The 21,977-nt window shown below is 40.3% G+C and overlaps 3 protein-coding genes across 3 annotated transcripts in view; 1 reads left to right on the top strand and 2 right to left on the bottom strand.

Moving 5' to 3' along the window:
- Positions 1 to 406: 406 nt before the first annotated feature.
- On the bottom strand, positions 407 to 7,073 carry ipp (intracisternal A particle-promoted polypeptide). Its single transcript, XM_063885828.1, has 10 exons — positions 7,013 to 7,073; positions 6,213 to 6,637; positions 5,923 to 6,134; positions 4,845 to 5,064; positions 4,570 to 4,725; positions 4,278 to 4,445; positions 4,062 to 4,199; positions 3,294 to 3,416; positions 2,988 to 3,208; positions 407 to 2,195 (listed from the first exon to the last, which is right to left on the bottom strand). The coding sequence occupies exons 2-10, from the start codon at positions 6,553 to 6,555 to the stop codon at positions 1,971 to 1,973; spliced, it is 1,806 nt and encodes a 601-aa protein (XP_063741898.1). The 5' UTR covers positions 6,556 to 6,637; positions 7,013 to 7,073; the 3' UTR covers positions 407 to 1,970.
- Positions 7,074 to 12,920: 5,847 nt separating this feature from the next.
- sgip1b (SH3GL interacting endocytic adaptor 1b) overlaps positions 12,921 to 21,977 on the top strand; it is a 55,341-nt gene continuing 46,284 nt past the window's right edge. The window contains exon 1 of the mRNA XM_063885410.1: positions 12,921 to 13,020. The gene's annotated coding sequence lies outside the window, so the exon portion shown is untranslated. The remainder of the gene's footprint in view (positions 13,021 to 21,977) is intronic.
- On the bottom strand, positions 13,165 to 19,999 carry LOC134865729 (phosphatidylinositol 3-kinase regulatory subunit gamma-like). Its single transcript, XM_063885409.1, has 10 exons — positions 19,662 to 19,999; positions 17,718 to 17,829; positions 17,509 to 17,607; positions 17,231 to 17,411; positions 16,987 to 17,103; positions 16,732 to 16,874; positions 16,195 to 16,371; positions 16,004 to 16,078; positions 15,727 to 15,897; positions 13,165 to 15,633 (listed from the first exon to the last, which is right to left on the bottom strand). The coding sequence occupies exons 1-10, from the start codon at positions 19,714 to 19,716 to the stop codon at positions 15,360 to 15,362; spliced, it is 1,404 nt and encodes a 467-aa protein (XP_063741479.1). The 5' UTR covers positions 19,717 to 19,999; the 3' UTR covers positions 13,165 to 15,359.

The raw sequence follows: 21,977 nt of genomic DNA, 5'->3' as shown, positions 1-21,977 counted from the left end.
GCAAATGTTCAGTATAAACTTCCAGGCACGTCCAGTTAGGAGGAAGCTGAAAGGCAGACCCAGGACCAGGTGGAGGGATTACATCACCCTGCTGGCCTGGGAGAACCTTGGAATCCCCAGGTCAAAGCTGGTTGATGTGGCCAATGAAAGGGAAGCTTGGGGCCCTCTGTTGGATCTGCTTTCCCCACGACCCAACTGCGGATATAAGGTTATCGGTGGATAGATGGTTCAAATTCAAATCAGGACTGATGAGTTTAGTATGGGAAGCGTACCCAGTTTTGTGTTTGCAAAAAGCAGAAAATAAATCTATCTGGCAAACAATGTTCAACTGAGTCTCCTCCTTAACCTTCCTTTGTTATTATATTGTTATTATCCAAAATGAAAAGAGGTCCATATTGCACGCACATTACTCTTCATGAAGTTTATTCAGTCTGAAAAACAACCAATAAAAGAGGTTATGTAACATTGTTATTTTGATGTTTGAAAAGGGAGAACCGTAAGGAAATGTACTTAGATGTGCACTCAGCTTGCAAATGATGACATAAATTACCATAAAAAGGTGAAACATTTCTACATCTCATAATTATGTTACAACATCGTAGTAATGTCAGATGCCACTGATGAGTGAAATGATCCAACACTCTTTTCGAGTCTACATAGAGACTAAGAGGCATTATTATATACAGAATCACATGATATATATACAAAAATAATCCAGTGAATATTTTTGAGTGTGACAACGGTGGTGTGCTGTTCAAGTTGTAAAGTATTTTACAGGAATCCCTTACCATGGAACTTCGGTTCCATTATTACAATAGGCTCAAGTGGTTTGATCAGTCCTCCAAGTAGCAATGCACTTAAACATTTCATTAAAGAAAAATAAGGAAAAATCAAACAGAAAAACAGTACTTTCATATCTTATCTAAAGTATGTTCCACGTAGGAAGAAAAACTAAGTTAAAAAAACATCCAAATTAGGACTCCATCGCTGTGAAAAAATGTCCTTATCACAAGGATCGCTTTGTCTTTAAATACACAAGATGGGAAAACCAGTGTTCCCATTGATATTCTTGTAAAAGTGTCAAGTGAAATAAAATAGGGACAAAGGCGAGTAGCAGTTTTGGTGGCTTTCCAGTTTTAAATCTGCTGTCGTATGCTTAATGAATGTAAAAGAGAAATAATGAAACTACGGTGGCTGACAAGTGTAAACGCGCTGCAGCTTCACAAAACGATGCACATAATAAAAACACCAATGTGCCAAAACACATGCAAATGAAGAAACATATTTTTACAACATGACGAAACATGCGCAGCATTCACTAAAAACAAGAGATAGTTTTTTTGCTTGATCATTTTAAGTCTTTTTTCAGTATATTTGAAATGACCATGTTAGCTACGTTAGCTAGCTTAAAGCAGATCTGCCATAATGTCGGAAGGAACCATGCAATCGCATTTTTTAAATAAGCCAATAAAACATTTTAGGTAAGTTTCCAGTGACGGTCATCTTTGGCAAACTTTATAATCCCCGAACACCAACACGCGATCTGATTCCAGCTGTGTGCAACACTTTTTAGTGTCCGTTCCCGTTGTGTTTCAATGCTTCTCGTAGGGTTTCTTTATTTGCAGTGCTTCGTATTTGACGCGTTCTGTTTACGCAGCACTTTTAATAAATGCTGCGTATGTTGCGTGAAGTTGGTGAAGATGTTTTTCTATTTGTTTATTTGTTTTGGCACATGACTGTGTTATGTGCACTGTTTTTGAAACGGAAGCACGTTTCACTCAATGGAAATGTCTTAGGCCGTTGTAAGGCGTTTGCCCCTGTCGGCCACCACAGTAATCCATGTATAAATAACATATAGGATCCTGTGAAAGCGTATTCGAGACAGAAACTCCTTTTTGTGTTCCTTAAGGTGCCGCTTTCCACAGTGTTTACTGTTTGTAGGAGACATGGCTGTTCACATGTGTTGTTTATCAGAGCACAGCCAGCCCTCCGTCACAGCGGCTGGTGATCATGTTGCCCACTTCCGTCCAGGTATCCAGGTGAGGGTCATAGATTTCCACCGAGTCCACCGTCACCGGGGCGGAGAAGTCTCTGCTGGCCGCCCTGCCCCCGACGGCGTACAGCAGCCCGTTGACCGCTGACACTGAAACGCCGGCACGAGCAGTGGACATCGACGCCACCTCCATCCATTTCTCCTGAAAGAACACATTTTGGCACACAGATATAAGCAGGCTTCGGGAATAACGGATGACATACAGCCCCGGAAAAAATAAGAGACCACTTAACATCAGCATTTTCTCTTGTTTTATAGGTATGTCTTTGAGTTAAATGATTTCTTTCTTTTATTGTATTCTATAAACTACTTACAATTTCTCTCTGTGTTGGAATTCAACAGACAGTGGAATGCCTGCCATACATGTAGAGATAAAGATTTAAGAAAAATTTGAAGTGGTCTCTTAATTTTTTCCGGAGCTGTATAATGAGATTACGTTATCAGTATACAAAAAAAAAACTCAACTCCCTTACAATTACATTTAAAAAAAAGTCGTAATCACATAATCTGTAATCAGGTAACTGTTTTTAAAGAACCAGAGGAACTCTCTCTGGAGGAATCTTTTGCAGAACATTTAGACCATTTGCAAAAGCATGGATGAAATTCAATGTATTGATCCGGCTTCAACCACATATAAACATTGTATTTTACATCCCAATATTAAACATAAATCTTAAAAAGCTGTTAGTGTACTATAATAGTCACCATGGAGCTTAATGGATATGCTCGGGGTAACCCTTTCGATTGTGGTTATGTTTTCCAACTGAGCCAAAAATAATTACATATTTCCTCTTGAATATTAACACAACCATAGAGCATTCATTTCAAGACATCTTAAGTCATATTTAAGAAAGATTTGTTAGGCCCGAAATTAAGAAAGTTTACTCCAATCGTTTTTTAAGGTATGACTGAAAATGAATTCTTCCCACTTCACCTCCTCTGGACAGTACTTCTCCACCGTCTCCAGTGCCCCCAGCGCCTCGTTCCAGCCGCCCACGGCGTAAATGCAGTTATTGAGGCAGGCAACGCCCACGTAGGCCCGACGTGTGACCATGACGGGGAGGGCGCTCCATCGGCGGGAGATAGGGTCGTACACCTCAGCTGAACGCAGCTCCATTCCCTCGTCACTGATGCCTCCAATCACATAAATAAAGCCTGGAAGGAGAATTAAAGAAATACACTGCACACTTCAGTGATAGGGTAAGTGGCATTGTACACGAAAACAAGATTAGGAACACACCTTGTAGCTCACAGCAGCCGAAGTAGTACCGAGGGACAGCCATGCTTCCGATCACCTCCCAGCGGTTCTCCTCCGGGTCGTATCGCTCCATCGTCTTCCCGATTTCGGAGCCGATCCAACCCCCTACAGGAGGACAGGAATACCATCAGCCTGTGCTTTTTCCGATGTTTCCCAGACTGCACTTGTTATTTATTTATTGTCATTGGACAACATAATTTGGTTGAATATGTACAGCTTTATATTGCCCTATGTATTTTTTTTCATGTTATGTGACTGTATAACCCAATCCAGCTTTGTCAATGCTTGTATTTTATTTACCAAAACATTTTTTCCTCCAAAATCTTAGCTTTTTTCTTAATTGTTTCAGTTTAAGGATTTAAGAGGCCCTATTATGCAAATTTCCAGGCTCATATTTGTATTTGATGCCCCTTCTGTTAACTCCCTCTGCAGGGAACTTTGTAATTTTAGCCTTTGCAGACCATTTACCTGCACAAAAAACTATATAACACACTACAGGAAAAGGGAAAACCCCAAACAGCATAAAAGGGCCTTTTTAAGAGTCCTCCTTTTGGTCTATTTCTGTCTTTGTTTTGAACAGCATTTATCAGGCCCTCTGTTTTTGTATCTTGGAGCATACCCGTTTGTATCCATTTACCTAGAGTTTTGCAAATACATTTGATATCACCAAGAACAGCTACAGGACTAGTAATCTGATTTTCACTTGTGACATTGTGTGTTATACAAACAAGGTTCTACTGTGTCATTTACCAAGTGCATACAGAGCTCCGTGACAGGGGCAGACGCCGACCCCACAGCGCGGAAAGTTCAAAGACGCCACTGCGGCCCACTGCTTGGTCACCGGGTCGTACCTCTCAGTGCAGTCGAAGATCATTGAGTCTTTCTCTCCTAGGGAAACACAGATTTTTTTCTTACAGACTGAAGACTGTTGAAGTTATTTAACTCGGCTTGAAACTGCTCTCTCACCTCCCACCACGTAGATCATGCCCTCCAACACAGCCACCCCCAGCCCGCTGCGGGCCTGGTGCAGGGACGACACGGTAGTCCAGTACTGGTTGAAGGTGTCGAAACGCTCCACACAACTCAACGCCCGGCTGTCACTCCAGCGGCCGCCCTGCAGCCGAGTGTAGCCCCCTGGACACAAATACAAAGATTACATGGCATTTCAGAATCAAAAATCTCTTTCTCTGGCGTTTCTTATTTGGAGCAACCATCATGTGAATTTTCCATGTTAAGAAAAAGTGATTTGAAACCGCACCTATAGCATACAGGTATTTCCGGGCTTTCCTTCTGGGTCTCATCTTGGCTGGTTGGAGCTGGCTGTACATCTTATTCTCTTTGGGAGACTTTGTGACTTCAGTGTATTCTTTAAGAAGAGTCTGCAGTGCCACCCGCAGGCTGAAGTCGGTAATACCTTTAGGAAACATTTCAAGACGTTGTGGCTCTCAATCAACTTTACAACAATATTGTGAATACTACATCACTACATGTGTAAGATATAAACATCGGGGTGCCAAATTGAATTTGCCTCACCCTCTATGTACTTGAACAGTCTCTGTGGGGACAGCAGAGGGAATCGGACTGGCTCCAACACCTCCACTACGTGCTTTTTCCTCTTTGCCACGTCTTGGAGGACCCAGTCCATGGCTACCGTGAACACCTGGTACTCATCCTCGATCCTCAGCTCTTCACTTCTCAGCAGCCTCACCAGCTGATCCTTCGACAGGCCCCTGAACTCATCGGTCACACATACCTGAAAGGGAGCAGATGAAAAGCAGAATTGAAATGCTTCCATTTGGATTAAATGCTGATGGTGTTTGACTGGGCTTGAATTGACTTGGGTCAGAAAAAAAACAGATTTCATGTGCATCTATCTTCGATTTATAAGAACAACAAGGAACAGACTTTGACAGAAACACTAGGGATGGGAACTGGTTGTCACAAATTGTCCGATCTATTGTAATTGTATCTCTTTTTAGGTTATACATTTTCTTAAATCATATGCCAGCATCTTTTTCGTACAGTTTTGTGTTGCAAAATATCTGCGTTATGACGTCAACATTTGTGTCTACACATCTTGAACATGGTGGTGATGGTGGAGAAGAAGAGAGGTTAGAAACTCAGACTTTTCTCACACAAAAACAAGCAAAAATGTTACTTGTGGTGTCTGGAAAATGATTGTAATGTAATTCTAATATTATTTTAACAAATGTTATTAGGCAGACATTCAACACTGTGTCCATACTCAGAGATGCTAAAACAGCAGGGTTGATGCTTAAAAAACCTGAGTACTGTCTTTCAGGAGAGAAAATGTATCCTACATCCATAGGGGAGTAGATAGAGAATCAAACCGACGAGTAGAATAAATAATGGCTTTCTTATGAATCAGAGGTGTTGACTTGAGTGAGTCCTATTCGAGTCAAAGATTTGATGACTTAACACTTGGCGGCGCATTATGATTTGATTAGGGCTTTCCAAATGAGGGCTTTCAGTTTTCCCCTGGTACTTGAGTGCAAAGACTTAAGACTTAATTGTGACATGCAAAATAAATGACTTTGTTGCACCCCAGGTATCAATAAATGCAATTCTTATCCCAGTGTTAGTCTCCTACCTCCAGAAAGTGAACATGAATGTAGTTCTCTGTGAACTCCAGCATCTCCATGCAGGCAATCTGCTCCAGGAACTGAAAGATGCCCACACAGTTGGACGGGTCCATGTGGCCCTTGAGGAACTCTCCGCAGATAGACACCACCTCGTTCAGCTGCAGCATGTCCGCTGCCACCATCAGCTCCTGGACGTTCTCCACTGTCACGCTGATCACGCCTGATAGGTAAGGAAAAATTATATAAAGCAGATCTTATGAAACAGGATGATGTGAGAAATATCAGAGGAGATGCAGACCTGTGTATATGAAGTCCAGCAGAATCTCAAAGACTTGAGTCTCCACTCCGAGGATCTGCACCTCCTCTTTATCTGCTTCCCTCATCCCCCCGGAGAACAGAGCGGAGAAGTAAGGGCTGCTAGCAGCGAGCACCAGGCGGTGGACCATGAAGACCCGGCTGCCCACCTTCAGCCCCACATCGCAGAAATCTGTGCGGAGCCGCATCTTGTTCATCTGGGCCAGGATGAGTCTGGCGTAGTGATCTGAGGCCAGCAGAGCCTGCTCTAACGCCTGGGTTGCCATGGCAGCTGCAGCATCACCACCACCACAACCAGTGGATGCTGACATGGAGGTGGAGGACATAGCAGCTGGGGCAGGTCTGTGCTAACATGGAGGCCAGTATTCCAAAACCCTCCTCTCTAGTGAGTGTCAGCATGAAACACACCTGAAAGACACACAAGCTCATGCATAAACAAAACACACACTTTGCTGTTGTGTAACAATAAATGTGACATATGATAAAGAATAAGCGTTTGAATGGACTTCCTTGCTTGGCTCTTGTTAAAGTCTCAGTGCATTTATAGAGAAGTGTCCGTCTGTCCCTGTTGCTATTATAGGTTATTAATAATGTAACAAAAAACGCCGTTAGCCAGACGTGCTAGCCAACACAGACAGTCATTCAACCATCATATTCATCAGTTTAATACTCCACTGAAATGAGACAACTTTACTCTGAAACAATCCCTTCTATAAGAGTGTCAATTCACTTGTATTGGGGGGACAATATATGAAATTGAGCTTGTTTTTAGCCGCGACTTACCAAGAAGTTTACTGATGAGGATGCAGGCAACTTCCGTCGCCCTGCAGACTGTCAACACATCCTCTAGGATCGACTGCTCTGGTCTGGCGGTTGAATGTCCAGTCATGACTAGCTAATCCCCGATAGGGTTGCACATTTTGCAGTAATTTCTTTCTGTCGCCATTGATACTTGTTGTCAGCATGTCCAACCTGAGAGACAGAACTTAACAATAAGGTATGACTTATTTAGCCTAAATATGAATTATCTGTGTGTTTGTCCTTATTTTTGTCCCGTTTACTCAGTAACTCTCGCCAGGTTGGTTGTTACACACACCACCAGATGGCAGTGTCGCCTTTGATCAAGCAGCCAAACAAATGGAAGTCCTTGACAACAAGCCACAGAAACCTTTACATGTACATTATCATAGTATTCATTGCATGCCAACCCCCATTACAATGGTCATTTTTCAGATATTGCCAGCCTATAATGTGTTAAATTGTAACCCCTTCCACTGGACACTTGGCCTAGTCTATGAGCTAGCTAACATACTCTTAGCAATGGGTAGTCCTGTTTGTTTTATCAGTAGCTTGACATCAAATTGGATTTAAATAAAATGTTGGAAACCTGTTATTAAACCTAATCTAGCAATGCTTGGGCCTGTTAGACCTATCTGAGTTGAAAATCACCTGTGACAGTTACAGGAAAACGTGCTGTAACTGTCACTTGACTTGAATTTCCTGATATGTCAAAGTGTCAACCAGAATCTAGCAGCCAGTGCTGTACTAGAAAATATGTGGTGGCACCAATTTTGGCCAATTAAAACTCAAAGACAGATATGTGCCCACCTGGCAACCTTTTGTACTAGACATTTGGTTGGTTTGGTTTACCTCCCATCGCCCTGTATAGTTACATTTCCAGCTTTTCCTTTTATGCTAAAGGCGATCCTCCATTGCCATTATCTCAATTAAACAATAACCTCATTTGATACAGCTTAAATTGACTCTAAGCCAATATAAGGCAGAGCTCACCCTGTGAACTGACGCAGGGCTCAACAATAGGGATTGCCTGCTTGCCAAGGGACAAATGAATAGCCAAGTCAAGCTAATAAATCAAGAAACTCATTTGCCCAATTGGGTGAGTTGTAAAAAAGAATTAAGTTCAGAGTTGCCAATGTGGGAAAAGACAAAGTTAAAGCTGAAGCACAGGCAAGCTTTTCAATTATCCTGGAAACACAAGTTTAGTTAGGTGGTGTTAGAGGATGTGGGTGAAACTTCACGAATAAATTAAAAAGCGCGTATGGGGGCAAGTAAAAATTGACTTTGGGCAAGTAGATTTCAGACTTACTTGCATGACGGGACAAAAAAATAAAAATAACTGTGAAAATCTCATTAAAAACCAACACACTAATTTGAATGTCCCTCCCTTTCTTTGCATCCAAATAACTGGGTAAGATTGTGAAAATCTAGTCTTTAAATTTCCCTTTTCTTCCCTGAGAGACTATGGAGAGTTTCAGAACATGAAAATAATTGTGATGACAGCCAACCTTTAAGCAAATTAATATATAGCGTTAAATGAGTAAGTGAAAAAAATTAATTGTACATTTATGGCAATTGGCAATACTGCCAAGTTCTGTCATATTCAGCTTTCAATCGATCTTCCCATGAATAAACTTGTACCTATTTAACCATGTTTTAACCTATATTGGGATATTTTCCAAATGTATCTCATTTAAATCTTGATCAAAACGTCCTAACTTAAATATGAACATTTTCTAAGGAGGATGTTTTCTTTATCTTTTAATTGGATTAGTTTTTTCTCAATCGTAGCACAAGCACTGTCACTTTCCACACAAGCCTGAGGTGTGTTAATCACATTACGTATTTTTAGCAGTCGTGAAGTGATCAGAGCTGTTTTGCAATTCAAGAGCCTCATTAGTTTCTCATTGAAGTTTGAGTACAGTCACTATTCATCAATGGACAGTACATGCTATGGAGGAAAACACGTTTCCTACAAGTCCAGGATGACAATATGTCCATCGTGTAAATAACTGAGGCATTTGTTGTTTGTGACTTCTGACTTATTATATACGCACACAAATTGACATTGCTTTAGGTGTTTCATTTGTAATTTGAACATGTGTCTTTTTCTTTTGCCTTTTGTTCTTTAGGCTGTTGCCCAGGCAGGTGCCTCTTGTAAAACAGGTTTTAATAAGTAGGTGAAGTGTTAAAATAAATTGAAAGTAGTGGCACAGCCTTCTTTTGGTTAAGTATAGTGCTGTTAGTGTGATTTTCTTTTGGTTAGTAGTCTCTCTCTTTTTTCTCCAATAGAAAATGTTTGTTCTTGTCACAAACAAGAGGATTATTTTCACCAATAATAATGTCTCTTCATTGTGGTGATGGGAAGTACAATGATTGCCATTACACTCCGATTTAGTGGGACAAAAAGTAAATAGTGTGAGGGTCATCCTATGGAAAGCAGTCACCATAATTACCATTCGGATTTAAGTGCAGGGTATGTCTGACTTTTTCATCAGGGCTCTGTCTTCTTGGATAGACCTTGCACTCACCAGGAAAGAAAAACATCATGAGATGAGCTTAAGGCTTCTTATGGGAGTAGGTAGAGTTCACCGTTTACTGACTACTTGGCTTTATATCAAACCAGATAATGCAAAACAAGTAATTATAGCGCTTTGTGGAAGGAGTTTTTATTATTTTTTCCATGATATTGCCCACAACGTTGAGTTGTTGGAGGAGCATGGGATATAAGATTTTCATTGCCAACATATACGTTGTATATCCTGTGCATATGACAAATAAAACCTTGAAACCTGAAACAACCTATACTGGAGAAATCCTTGCTTTATGATGAATGTATTACATTTTCTATTGTTAATACATTTTCATTCTTATTTCTAATATGCCTATATTGTATTTCAAATGGTGTATTGTACATGTTTGTTCTTATATTACTAGACAAGGCTCCTTTCCTCACCTGACAGGACTTGTAAACTGCGTAACCCTTCTTTATCTTGGCTTGGTTCACCATCTACAATACAGTATTGTTCTTTCAGACCAACCTGGTTTCTGATTTGAACTCTGAAGCTTATTTGCAGTGTTTCCGTCCTTTGCGACATTAGTTTGCCGGGTATGTGCCTGCTGGTTCTTTTTTTTAAATTTATTTGAGGAGTGAACTCCTGTAGGGGGATTGTCCTGAGAGCTTGAGGGATACAGGAGCTTTTATTTTATTATAGGTATTTAAAGTTTCCTGTCTAAGCTGGTTTCTGATCTTATTTGTCAGTTATTTTTAACTGATCTTATTTGGTTGTGAGTCTGAATTGGCATTTCTTTTAAATGGTTTATTTATTTTATTTATTTCAGGGTGATTTCAGCCCCTCTTTTACTGTTACAGGTAAAAATGCTCTTTGAATATGTAGGATGCCTTATTATTAATCATGTAAGAACCACTTTGCATCTAAACACATAAAATAAAATCCAAAGGTGTTTGCTTTTTGGCCCGTGGCCCACCTTTGAGTTTCAATGTAGGCATTCCATGTTTTAAAAGTATTCAATTCAGTGTTCATGACACCGTATGATTGAATTGGGTCAAAAGGATGACATAAAGCTTAAACATTTCGATGGGCTTAAGTGTTATTATCCTAAATATGTTGCTGAATATGTACAGTATTCTGCTTTCAAGGTTTTGTTTAACCATTACTGTACATTGGGCCTTAGTTTAAGTAATCAGGCATGTTGTGATCTTGCCTATACTTTAAAATGATAGCTAGATATGATATGATGTATATTAACTAGTGCCTGAAAAGAAATACAGAAATATAGGCCTATGTTTAAAACTTTCTAAGTAGGCTATAATTTCAAACTTGGATCATGTGCATCATTTACCATTTACCAATAACATGAGAAGATATATAATAAAATAAAAAGATACATTAATTCACACATATCAACGACATACAGACTAACTGTTTTTTAGAAAGGCTTCAAAGAAAATGTGGAGCTGGTACGTTAAATGCTTCAGTCCGTAGCCTACATGCTGCTTGGCAGGCAACAGCATCGCTTGCCTTCAGCCTATAAGCCAGCTATAATGTGAGCCTGTAAAAAAGAGGGGGAAAAATCCCTCTTATCGATTCTGCCTCCAACATAGCAACTGGTCTCTGATTGGCTGACGCCCGGCACGTTCCTGGCCTTCCATTGGCTCATCGGGTAGCGTGAAAACGTTGGTATCGGACGGAGACAGAGGGGAGGACAGGCGCGATTGGCTGAGGCCAAACTGAAAGCGAAAACCTCTTCCTGAGAGCCTGCGAGACAGTTGATGGTGTGTGTATTTTAGGCGTGACTCCAAAGGTAATTCGTCCTGCTGCCCCCCCAGCCAGGGCTTATTTAAATTGAGAACTATAAAGCAAAATGTCTATGAATTTAAACGACCGAGTTAGGAGACTGAGGGGTACCGACAAGGAAGAAGAAAAGGGAGGAAAGTAGAGACATACTGTGTATGTGGAATGAGCAATAAAAGACGTGGGGGCTGGGCTTTTACATAGATTAAACCCATTCAGGGAGCTAAGGAAAATAGGACTTGGCAGGCAGTGTAAGCTAAATTGCTGTGAAAGCAAATAGCTTTGGGGACAAGCCAGGTGGGAGTGTGTTTCAGGTCAACGGAAATGTAGCAAAGACCTAACTTGACCCTTCAGCCTTCATTCTTTTATACCATCCTGTACATGAGCTAGAAAAATGCACTGTTTCCTGCCCCCTCCTCTTTCCCTGTCTGTCTACCCCACACACTTTCTCTACCCACTCTCCTTGTCTATTGGACAGTCATGCAACCTGACTGAGTAAGCGCTGCTGGTACAGTCTGTCCTTTCCTTCTCTGCATCTGGTCCATCTCTTCTTTACAGTCCATGGTCCATCCTAGCAGATATTGCATGTCCACCAGCTCTCTTTGCTGACACAGGTAAGACGGAGTAATCCATTGCCTGGAACTGACACTCACCCAACATCCATGCCCTCTCCACCTCATTAATCCCTACCTAAGACCTTATGTGATGGATGAAAGTGGCCACCTGTTGCTTTGGTCACGGAGGACCAATGGTGGTGTCACCCAGGGTTGTCCTCATCATCAGTGGCTATATCTTAAGGGTTAAAACAAGTTTCTCTTTGTAGATGGTGCTCAAGTTGATCAAAAAAAAAGGTGTGGTAATAAAACATAATTATGAAGGTGGCTGAGTTCTAAATAATATTAGTACCTGCCAAATACAGGTGCAGGTAAAAATGTCACCTGTAAACATGGCATATAGGGGTGTGAGAAAATATTGATACTCTTTAGTATTGCAATTCTATGATTTTCCGATATTGTATTGATTCCCCAAAACTCTTGGATAATTTTGAATTAGGTTTACATGCAAAGTTTCACATAGTAAAAAACAGTAGGACTATGATGTTACAGTGACTGTAGTAAATGCAAATCTACTGTTCTGATTTTAGAAACATGTTAACTTAGATTGTATTCATATTAAGGTTTTTTCTTTATACTCTGACATTTTCCCTAGGAATACATTAAGAAAAATGCTTATGGTATATTCTATATTTCTGCTGTCTAGTACAATAAGCTCTGTTTAAAATTCTAAATGACTCTCAAAGATTTCAGAAGTGGCAGACAAAATATCTGAATAGCCAATGGAAATGGAAATTTAAGAGCATTATAGGAGACTAAGCTCAAGCTGGTGAGTCTTGCTGGTACTCAAAGTGGAGCTGCATTCTTTCCAGGAGCTTCAGGAAAGTTGTGTTGAACAATGCGGGACGTTATTCGTGAAGAAAGTTTGATGGATTGTTTTCTAGTGACTCAACATTGGCCCGGCTGAGTAGGGAAAGGGCCTGCACATATCCTGCTATTGTCTTATCGCTTCCTTTCTCTTCCATCTGTCCACAGTGCGTCCTCCGGTGCCCTCGCCGCCTCCTATCTCTGCTGACCCAAGGATAAGCTCATCGCACGACAATGGCCCCACTAGAGACAGGAGGTGAAATAACAACTTGTCTTGCTTTGTATTTTTAAAATGTTTGCTACCCAGGTTGAAAATGTTTTACCCTAAATGATAAAAAGGTGACATTTCTTGGACATTAACTGTTGTATGCAGAGAAAAAAAAGCAATAGCTCACGCAAGTTGACAAAACCCTCATCAGTTTATTGTCTTTCAGCAAGAAAAAGGTCAGGATCTCACATTGCTTCGCTTCACCCGAGGAGTTTCCTCAATCTCCAAGTGGAGTTATATTTTTATAAGAGGCTTAATCACGCTCCTTCCATAAACCAACCTCAGAAATACATTTTACAGTCTGTCTGTACAGAGTATCTATTGTCCTCAAACTTGAAAAATGTGCCAAGTTCAACATGGATTCCTTTCCTCTTAAGCTATGTAGGCTGCATGTCGTGAAAAACATTCATAGCTCGAGCAATGCCACAGTTCAAGTAATGGAGGCAGGATACTTCCGGACCTCTGGCAGTTCACACAAACATCGGAGGCCACATCATACCGACACCACCAAGGAGAGTGCATTTTTGTGGCAAATGTCAACCTCTCATAACAGCATTACCTTCACCACCATCATCATCGTCAAACGTTGCAACAATAGAAACACTGTTGGATTGCACTTTCTTCTAACTTTCATCTTGTGGCATGTTTATAGAAAAAATATATATAGAATACAAAAAGCTTATACTTCTTTGAGTAACAGAATATAACATACAGTACTTCAGATTATGTTTTGATCAGCACATCAGCAGGTGTACATAAATTGCCCTCCTTTTTGCTCAAATGCGATTACCGGACTCAACGTAAGGGACGTAGTTTTGCTCACTATTAAGTGCTTTGGTCAATGGTTATAACATTGAGTATTCTCTTACAATGGTATTCTACAGGATGTTAATGCTACATAAGTATCCACTGTATATGAATGTCTGTTAAGTAAGGGGCAAATTGTCAAGATTCACCACGACTTTTCACATATTCACACGTGGCATTTACCCAAAAATTGGTTTGGGGAAAAACAGCCTGTTTACAGCACCATCTATCCCCCTTCACAAAAGCACTAAGTAGTAGTAGTAACGTAATTCTCATTCCGGAGCACGCAAGAGGACATTTTAAACACAGAAAAATATTTCCTTAAATCACACTAATTATATTTTGTACAGAAAATAAAGTTGCGCAAAGAATTTAGGGTTCTATATACATAGTTTTTCCAGGCACATTGGTTTAACTGATTTCTTCCCTCTCAAATCTCAGTGATCGGACACAAATTCATTGATTCTTAACAACTCTGCTGCAATGAGACTTGCATGTACGCTCAATTTGTCACAATGGAAGCCTATCAGAAAACTGGAGTAGGTAATTCTTGATTGACTGTTGTGTCTACAATCTGATTATTACTCTTATCAGTTACTAGGGAGGAGGGGAAGTGTGATAAGCATCTCTACATAAGTAGTTTAGAAAGTTTTGGTGACATGCATATTTTAATGAACTTTAGTTAGTTTTTCTTTACTTACTAGCTTGAAGCTTAGCTATCTTGGTTAGGTTGCTAGCCAGTTAACATCTGCCGTTTATGCAGTAGCTCATAGGCTTGCTTTGTGATTGCTAGCTACACGGCTAAGGCATTGTTAGTCTGGAGTCCTGTATTGGCTTCAATAATTCAATTCATTATTACATTAAACAACAGTCGGCAATCTTTTAAAACAAGAAACCGTACCCTCTACTGTTTAAATTTACGCAAATGTGCAAAACGGAGTGAAAGAGTTTATTATTGTATGCTTATGTGGATATTAGCATATTTTCTCTCTCGCTCAAATTAGGGATTTCTTTGAATTTCTATACTTAATATAATTTATCTGGTTGCAAAAAATATACTTTTCTGTGTTCAAAGTGTTCCAATACACGCTCAGAAATTTGCCACAAATATAACTCCATAATAACCAAATATATTTCTAAACTATTTGTCAAATTTTCTGAATTAACTAGAGAAAAGAACATCTCTAGCAACATCAACTCTGCTTGTAAAAGCTGAAGTTAAACAAAGGTGCAGCACCTGATTTCTCTGGTTTTCAACATCCCTACCATAAAATGTATCCATTAAACAAACGGCAATAAATGAAGTACAAAAGAAAATATTAAAAGCTTAAACAGTCTCTTTGAAAAAAAAAAAAACAAGTTCAAGCTGACATTCAAGTTCCAGTCCCACTTCAATCTGTGAAATCCCATTCACAAAAACCGATGGAATCACTGTAGTGCAAAACTTTACACGATGCACCCTGATGCAGTCATTCTCGCAGGATACAGTAAACATGTCCTTTTGTCTCTTTTCCATTGGATTACATTTCTGGAGCGGCAGGCGGAAGCCCCGACGTGTGTTTTGGAGTCTGTAAGAGTTTGTGTTCCTCTGCGTTTTGGGAAGGCGTGGCTGCAGCTTTGGCGTGTACTGGATGCGTCAGCCGAACATCCAGGGCATCATTGTGTTGCGCTAAGGAGTGCAGGCGATAATGCAGGACAAGGTCTTTCAATGAGCAGTGGGCGTCGTATGGCTCTGCAAATCCGTATCCGTGCGGTGTGCTGTAGACCATACAATGCTTCACTTCTTCATTAACGCTGTAAGAAACAATTACATGACATTGATGAGTGTCAATTCAAGATTATTCACAAATACATCTGATATAGTTTTCCCAAAAATGTAATACTCACACAACAGAGCACGCGTAGCATCCCTGTTTGCTGCTCTCACGGATCAGGAACGTTCCGGGAGCTTTTCCTTGGAGCATCTCCTCAGCCTGCGTCCTGCTCATTTCACCAACAAACCAATTTGTCTCCTCCTGATGCGGCAAATTCTTCTCGTCTCCCTTTAACACATACGTGCTGAAAACAAAACAGAAGTTGGATTGTTAAACCTCCGTAATCTCATTTTTAGATTATAAAAAGCATTCTTAAACTTTGTTGCCATAAAGAATTTGTTGAAACTTACTCATCAAGGCTGTCACTCAGAAGCCCCAGCCAGTCATTTATGCGTTTCTGCCTTACGCCTTTGTGATTTAGCCAGCTGCAAGGAGAGGTGTAAACAAAGGTTTTGCTTTAATACGGAATAATACTTTACAGAGCAGCTTCAGAATGTATTCCCACGGACACCACAAAACAATACTCTGACAATTTACTTACTTGAGGTACAGGTCTCTGATGTTGCGCAGCTCTATGAGGTCGGGCCGCAAGCTGTTAATCTTCCTGTCTGTCTCTCTGTAGTCCTCCACCTGCGTTCTCAAGTCTTCCTCCAAATGGATTTTGCTGTCGTAGATCTCCCCAAGACGACACTTCAGCTTCTCATAATTTATCAAAAAGCTAACAGGGGGGGAGTAAAAAAAAACACAGGTCAGTTGGCTCAATCATATTACAAAAATGTTGGTACAGTTTTTTTGGACAATAAAATAATAGACTGTAAAGCTGTATTTGATTAGTTGTCAGCTCTTAAATTATTTTTTAACTATTTGGAAAATCTACAAAAAAAAAACCTAATTTTTAAATAGGAATACTGACTTGCGCACCACTCATTTAAAGTCAATAGAATATCTTTGAGTCATGGACAAAACAAGACTTTTGATAATATCATCTTGGGCTTCCGGAAACGCTAATTGACATTTTCTGACCAAACAAAAAATGTATCAGTTAATCTAGAAAATGAACTACAGATTATAAATTTACCTCTCCAGATCTTTGTCGGCTCCTTCGGACTGATTGTTCATTTCAAACTCCTCTCCATAACGCTCCTGTTCGCGACACTGCTCCTCAAAGATCAACATCGTCTCGTTGAAGGCCTCAATTGCCGTTCGCTTCATCTGAATCTCCTGAATCACAAAGAATCCATCTACTTAGAAACATTCAACTTTTAAAACAAGTACTAGTGTCAGTACAGACATTTGATTCTATCAAAGTTAATTTAATAGGTTTATTTTTTACCTGTGAGGTCTTTGTGAAACTTTCATAAAGGTGATCAAACTCCTTGGACTTCTCTTGATACTGACAGTGAACCTCCTTTAGCTTTCTTCCAGCGACATCTACATTATCCTCTTTAACCTGTGGTTAACAAAATAATACATTAGTACAATTTTAAAGCTATTAATACTTTTCAAACATTTTTGCAGTGTCAGGTTTTTGACTGTCAATTTTTTTAAGCAAACATAAAATAACCCTGCTCACTAACCTGCTGGAAGCGGGACACGGGATTGGTGAGCATAAGGTCCAATGTGGCGTTGTACTCCACCAACGGATGGTGCTGATAGTGCCAAATGAGCTCCACTACTGACGTGAATGTAAGAGGGTCCGAGAAACCATACTTCCCATCACGGTGGTAGATCTTGATCAGCTTGTTGTGCCCGTCTTTCCTGAGAACATGAACGGCAAAAGGAACAAAATCAGATTATTTACGCCAAGTCAAATGTGATAATGCCTTTATGATTAGATCTTTTTTCCTTTGCTTACCGTAACGTCAGTGTGAAGTCTCCTTGCAGCTTTGTGGATGCGTCACGCACCAAAAAGGAGCCATCAGGTGTGTCCCGGAGCTTGTCATTCACCTCGTCCCTAAGGGAAAATCAGTTAACAGTTAACGGATGTAACATACAAACGCGTTAAACAACAACATTTTGATACTTTGAGAGAATGATGACGTGTTTGTAGTGAAGATACCTTACCTGGTTACATCTCCCCAGTACCATTCTGCATCCTGTATGGTATATGTAGGTGGCGAAAGGCAGTTGTTGTTCATGGTGGAGGACACTGGCTTTGTTGACCTGGGAGGGAGAGCTACAAGCAAAAGAGAGGACAGATAAGGAGATACATCAGGATAACGGTTTCTTAAAAAGAGCTCTATCAGAGATTGTAAAGCATTGATCTAGTGTGAGATCAAATGTTGTAAACATCAATATTGCAAAAGACTATGTGCCCATATATAAGTGTTAAGGAAATGCTGAACGTTTGCCATCCCCCCACCACCACCAACACACACTCTGTCACACCCCTTTCTTGACAGAGCCTGTCATAATCTGAGGACAAGCCCAGGCATGTTTCCAACACATATCACCTGCCAAATCATAACCAAGTGTGGTCAGCACTAAAAAAGGGAAATGTGGCAGTTAGTCCTCATTTATGAGCACTAACAGTCAACAAATATTGAATATTGAGTCAACACGTTTTCTTTTCTTTTTTCCAGAAATCATCTACTTTAAAGAATCGAATTGCCTGTAACTGTCGCAAAGTTTGCAGCAGCCACTGTCATGAAGTGCATGAAAGGCATTTAATAAACCATAAATTACATTTTGAGACCCTTGGATCACCCCTCCCATTTTGTAACCATTACCCGCTTACAGACCCTTCTCAAGTTTTCCGTCAACCTTAAAGGAATAAAAACCTGCGAGTCTGGCTGAAAGCGTTTCCCTAAAAATTAAAAAGGAGGGCAAACCGCATCAAGAGGAGGTGAAGGGCGATATATTTCACTGCAGGACAAATGTGCCTTTCATGGCGCAGTTAGGGAGAATACAAGAGCACCCTCAGAGACGAGAAGATGTGGGTTTCTCCCACCATCCGCTCTCCGATTTTCTGACCTTAAAATAAACAAAAGGCAGGTGCAGCAGCACAGTGGCAGGCACGAAACGCAAAGCTGCGGCTCCTGATCTCAGCAAAATTAAATCTGCACACCTTCCCCCTTTCTGTTTCCTGCCAAGAAAGTCAACAGGCTTCCAAAACCCACACGCACATACCAGCACAGACAAAAGCCACGTAATTTAAGTAAAGAATAATACCAAAAAGGCAGTTCTGCACTTTATATAATAGCAAAAACACATACAAAGCTAACACTTCAATTGACACTTAAACGCAAAAGCACATATAGGATCTGTACTGCTCCAAAGTATATCAACTGTTGTTATTACAAATACTCTTGAATGTATGGGTAAGCAATTTGAATGAGCTAATCAAATTTAATTCGCTTTTTTTGTTTTGTTTTTAAGAATAACCCACAATAGCAGCGCATTACAAGTGTTATACGCCTTTGTAATAACGCTTAGGTCAAATGACAAATAAAACCAGAAGTGTTGGTTAGTTGCTGGAGTTAAGTCAAGAGACGAGCTGTCTAGTCTGCTTGCCTCTAGCCTACTTTGAGAGCTAGCACACAAATTAACCACGGCTGGCTGCAGAGGAGAACAAAGCGGTCGTTTCATGCGGCGCTCATTAACGCACCCTCAACTATATTCCCTTTCAAAATGCAATCTGTACACTGCCATACACCTTCAGCAAATCGCTTTGGTTCACGAGGAGAGGCAAAACGGCCATGCATTTATGTCCCAAGTTTTGTCACAGGCGCTGGGACAAAAGAAAAGCCACTGCGCCTGGTCACAGAAAGGTATTACGTAATTGGCAAGTGAATTGCGCTATGCATGCCTGGGCAAAGCCACTGGGGGAGCTCAGCACTAACGACCTGGCCATTATAACGTTTTAACTAACACCTGCACAGCATTTGGTGAAATGTCAGCTTTATTACGGACATAACGCAACATAATAGCAGCTAAAGGAGAAAGCAGATTGTTTTTTTTCGACTCCCCCCGAATATAAAAAAAGACAATGGCTGCCTTTAAACTTACCTGGTGCTGCTTGATCCATTTCGATGTAGAATAAACCTTCAGGATGATAAACCATTCCTGTTTCAAAAGAGTATTCCAGGTTGCTGTCTTTGCGCGTAATAAAATAAAGAACGCACGTTTCTTTTGCGGCAAATAGAGTCAATGCATTCGCAAACGCCACGTCCTACATAGATGAGGACAAAAAGAAATCTCCTTCGATTCCGAGTCCATGAAACATCCCAAAGTCCTGCGGTGTGTTCTCAACATATCCTGACTAAAGGGGTTATTACCGACACATAGATTGTTAGTTCCTGCCTTCTCGAGATGCGGCGGAGCTCTACTTTACTTCATCTCGGAAGTGGAGCGACTTTAAAGGGCTGTTCGTAACATCATCTTGGCACGGTCCAAACTGCTCCAACAGGAGAGGGGAGTTATTTTTCTTGCATGATTTATCATTACGTTAAACAGACCCAGTTAAGTTTATATTTCATATTTAAGAAACAATAAGAGATGCTAAGTATAAAATGCAAAGGAATACTTTATAATTTGAATTGAATCCATAGATACTGTGTATTCCTCATGAGTAACCCCCTTAGTTGTAATGGAACATTCCAGACCTTTTCATTCAGTTCTCCTCAAGCTGCACTGTAACAGCTGAAAAAATCTTTGCAGGGCATGAATGGAAAAGAAAAATATAGTCTGTAATATCGAATCATTTAAAAAACAAACACACAATCTTACTTATACCATATATGTTTTAATATATATAACACGTTGTTATTAAATTATTTCATTTTTGTTGCTTTGTGTACATTTACTGGCGTGTGAATAGGTTGCAATAGATGACATCATGCTTTAGGTTTTTTGATAATTCAAGTGTCTTCAGCTGTTCGGAATCCAGAGAGCACCAGACTTCAACCCCTTTGTCTGAAAGGTGACAGAGTTGCCTGCCTATTTGGCATCTGTGTATTATATTCTCGTTGAGCTTGTCAAACACGTTCCGCAGCAAAAAATGGAAGGTAATTATTGCTGCTCTGACATCGACCTGTTCAAGACACGATAGGTGTTACCACCTGTGCACATCAGGGTATTTTGTTATGGTGACGCATTCTGCAGTTTCTTTCTTCATACGCCTAAAAAAAGGATCAGGATTATTATTTCCTTATGCAATTGTGTTGGATGAATACATGCATTGTTGTTTGTTCATGACACAGGATGACACTGTGCCATAAATTTAAACAACCACGGCCTCCAACACCAGCTGACGTTAGTGGCTGCAGGGAGAGTGAAACAAGGCCGGCATGGTCAGAGGTCTGTCTCTGTTGGTGTCCGGGCGTTTATGGCCGGTCCCCTTTTGACCCGAGGACAGAGAGTCAGGGAAGTAATTGCCTCGAGCATTTCTTTTTCCCATCAGTAAGACGATTCTTTCCTGTGTCTAGTCTGTGCCAATGAAAGGTCCTAAACTAACTGCCATGATAGGCAAAAAAAAGCAATAGTGAAAAATGCTATACTCACATATAGAAAACTAAATCAATGTTATATTATTCGCATTTGTGCGCAAATGTTTGTTTTTTTTAATCACAGAACAAGCAAACTTTCCAAATGGTGATTTTCTGGAAGAAGAAATTCTGGGTTTCCATTGGTTATCCTCTAGAGAAATTGACAACACATTTGTGGCCTTTGGTTGCTTTCACAGGAATCATTAAACATTTTTTTAAAAACATACAGCGAAACATGCACCTTGATCCACACATTTTAATATATTTTAGCATAGGCGATATGTAAATGTTGCTGTTACGTATAAAAAGGGATTTAGTTGTCAAAGCAGAATCACGGCAGATTGCTACTTTGCTTTTTGTATACCAGGAATTAAAAGTGTGGATGTTAACTGGTACCACTTTAAATTCCTTTTCTGTATCCAAAAATGTATATTGTCTTGATCTCCTTCCACTTATAAAAGTTAGTGTTTAGCTGCGGATGTTGGCATGCATTATGTCCACCATTTGACGTGTAATGTATGTAATACTGCAGGTGTGTGCATTTGTTGGCATTTGTTGGCTGCATGTCCTTTTGCGTACTTTCCATGTGTTTCCTGCTTGAAGCCCTGAGGCCTGTCAGGGCATGTCACTTGGTTGCTTCCCAACCCCCCCCCCCCCCCCCCCTTAACTTCTAGGCCTGCCTGAACTCTGTGACGCAGTTTGCCAACTCCTCTTTAAACTAAGGCTGTCAATCAATTAAAATCTTTAACCAAGTTGATTAGATTACATGCTGATTAATTGATCCCTTTTAGTCGCATTTATCAACATTGTGCTTGGAAAGTCCCCTAAAATGAAGATA

Source organism: Eleginops maclovinus, chromosome 6 (genome assembly GCF_036324505.1).
Source record: "Eleginops maclovinus isolate JMC-PN-2008 ecotype Puerto Natales chromosome 6, JC_Emac_rtc_rv5, whole genome shotgun sequence".
In the NCBI taxonomy this organism is placed as follows: domain Eukaryota; kingdom Metazoa; phylum Chordata; class Actinopteri; order Perciformes; family Eleginopidae; genus Eleginops; species Eleginops maclovinus.
This window is presented reverse-complemented; position numbering and strand designations above follow the sequence as displayed.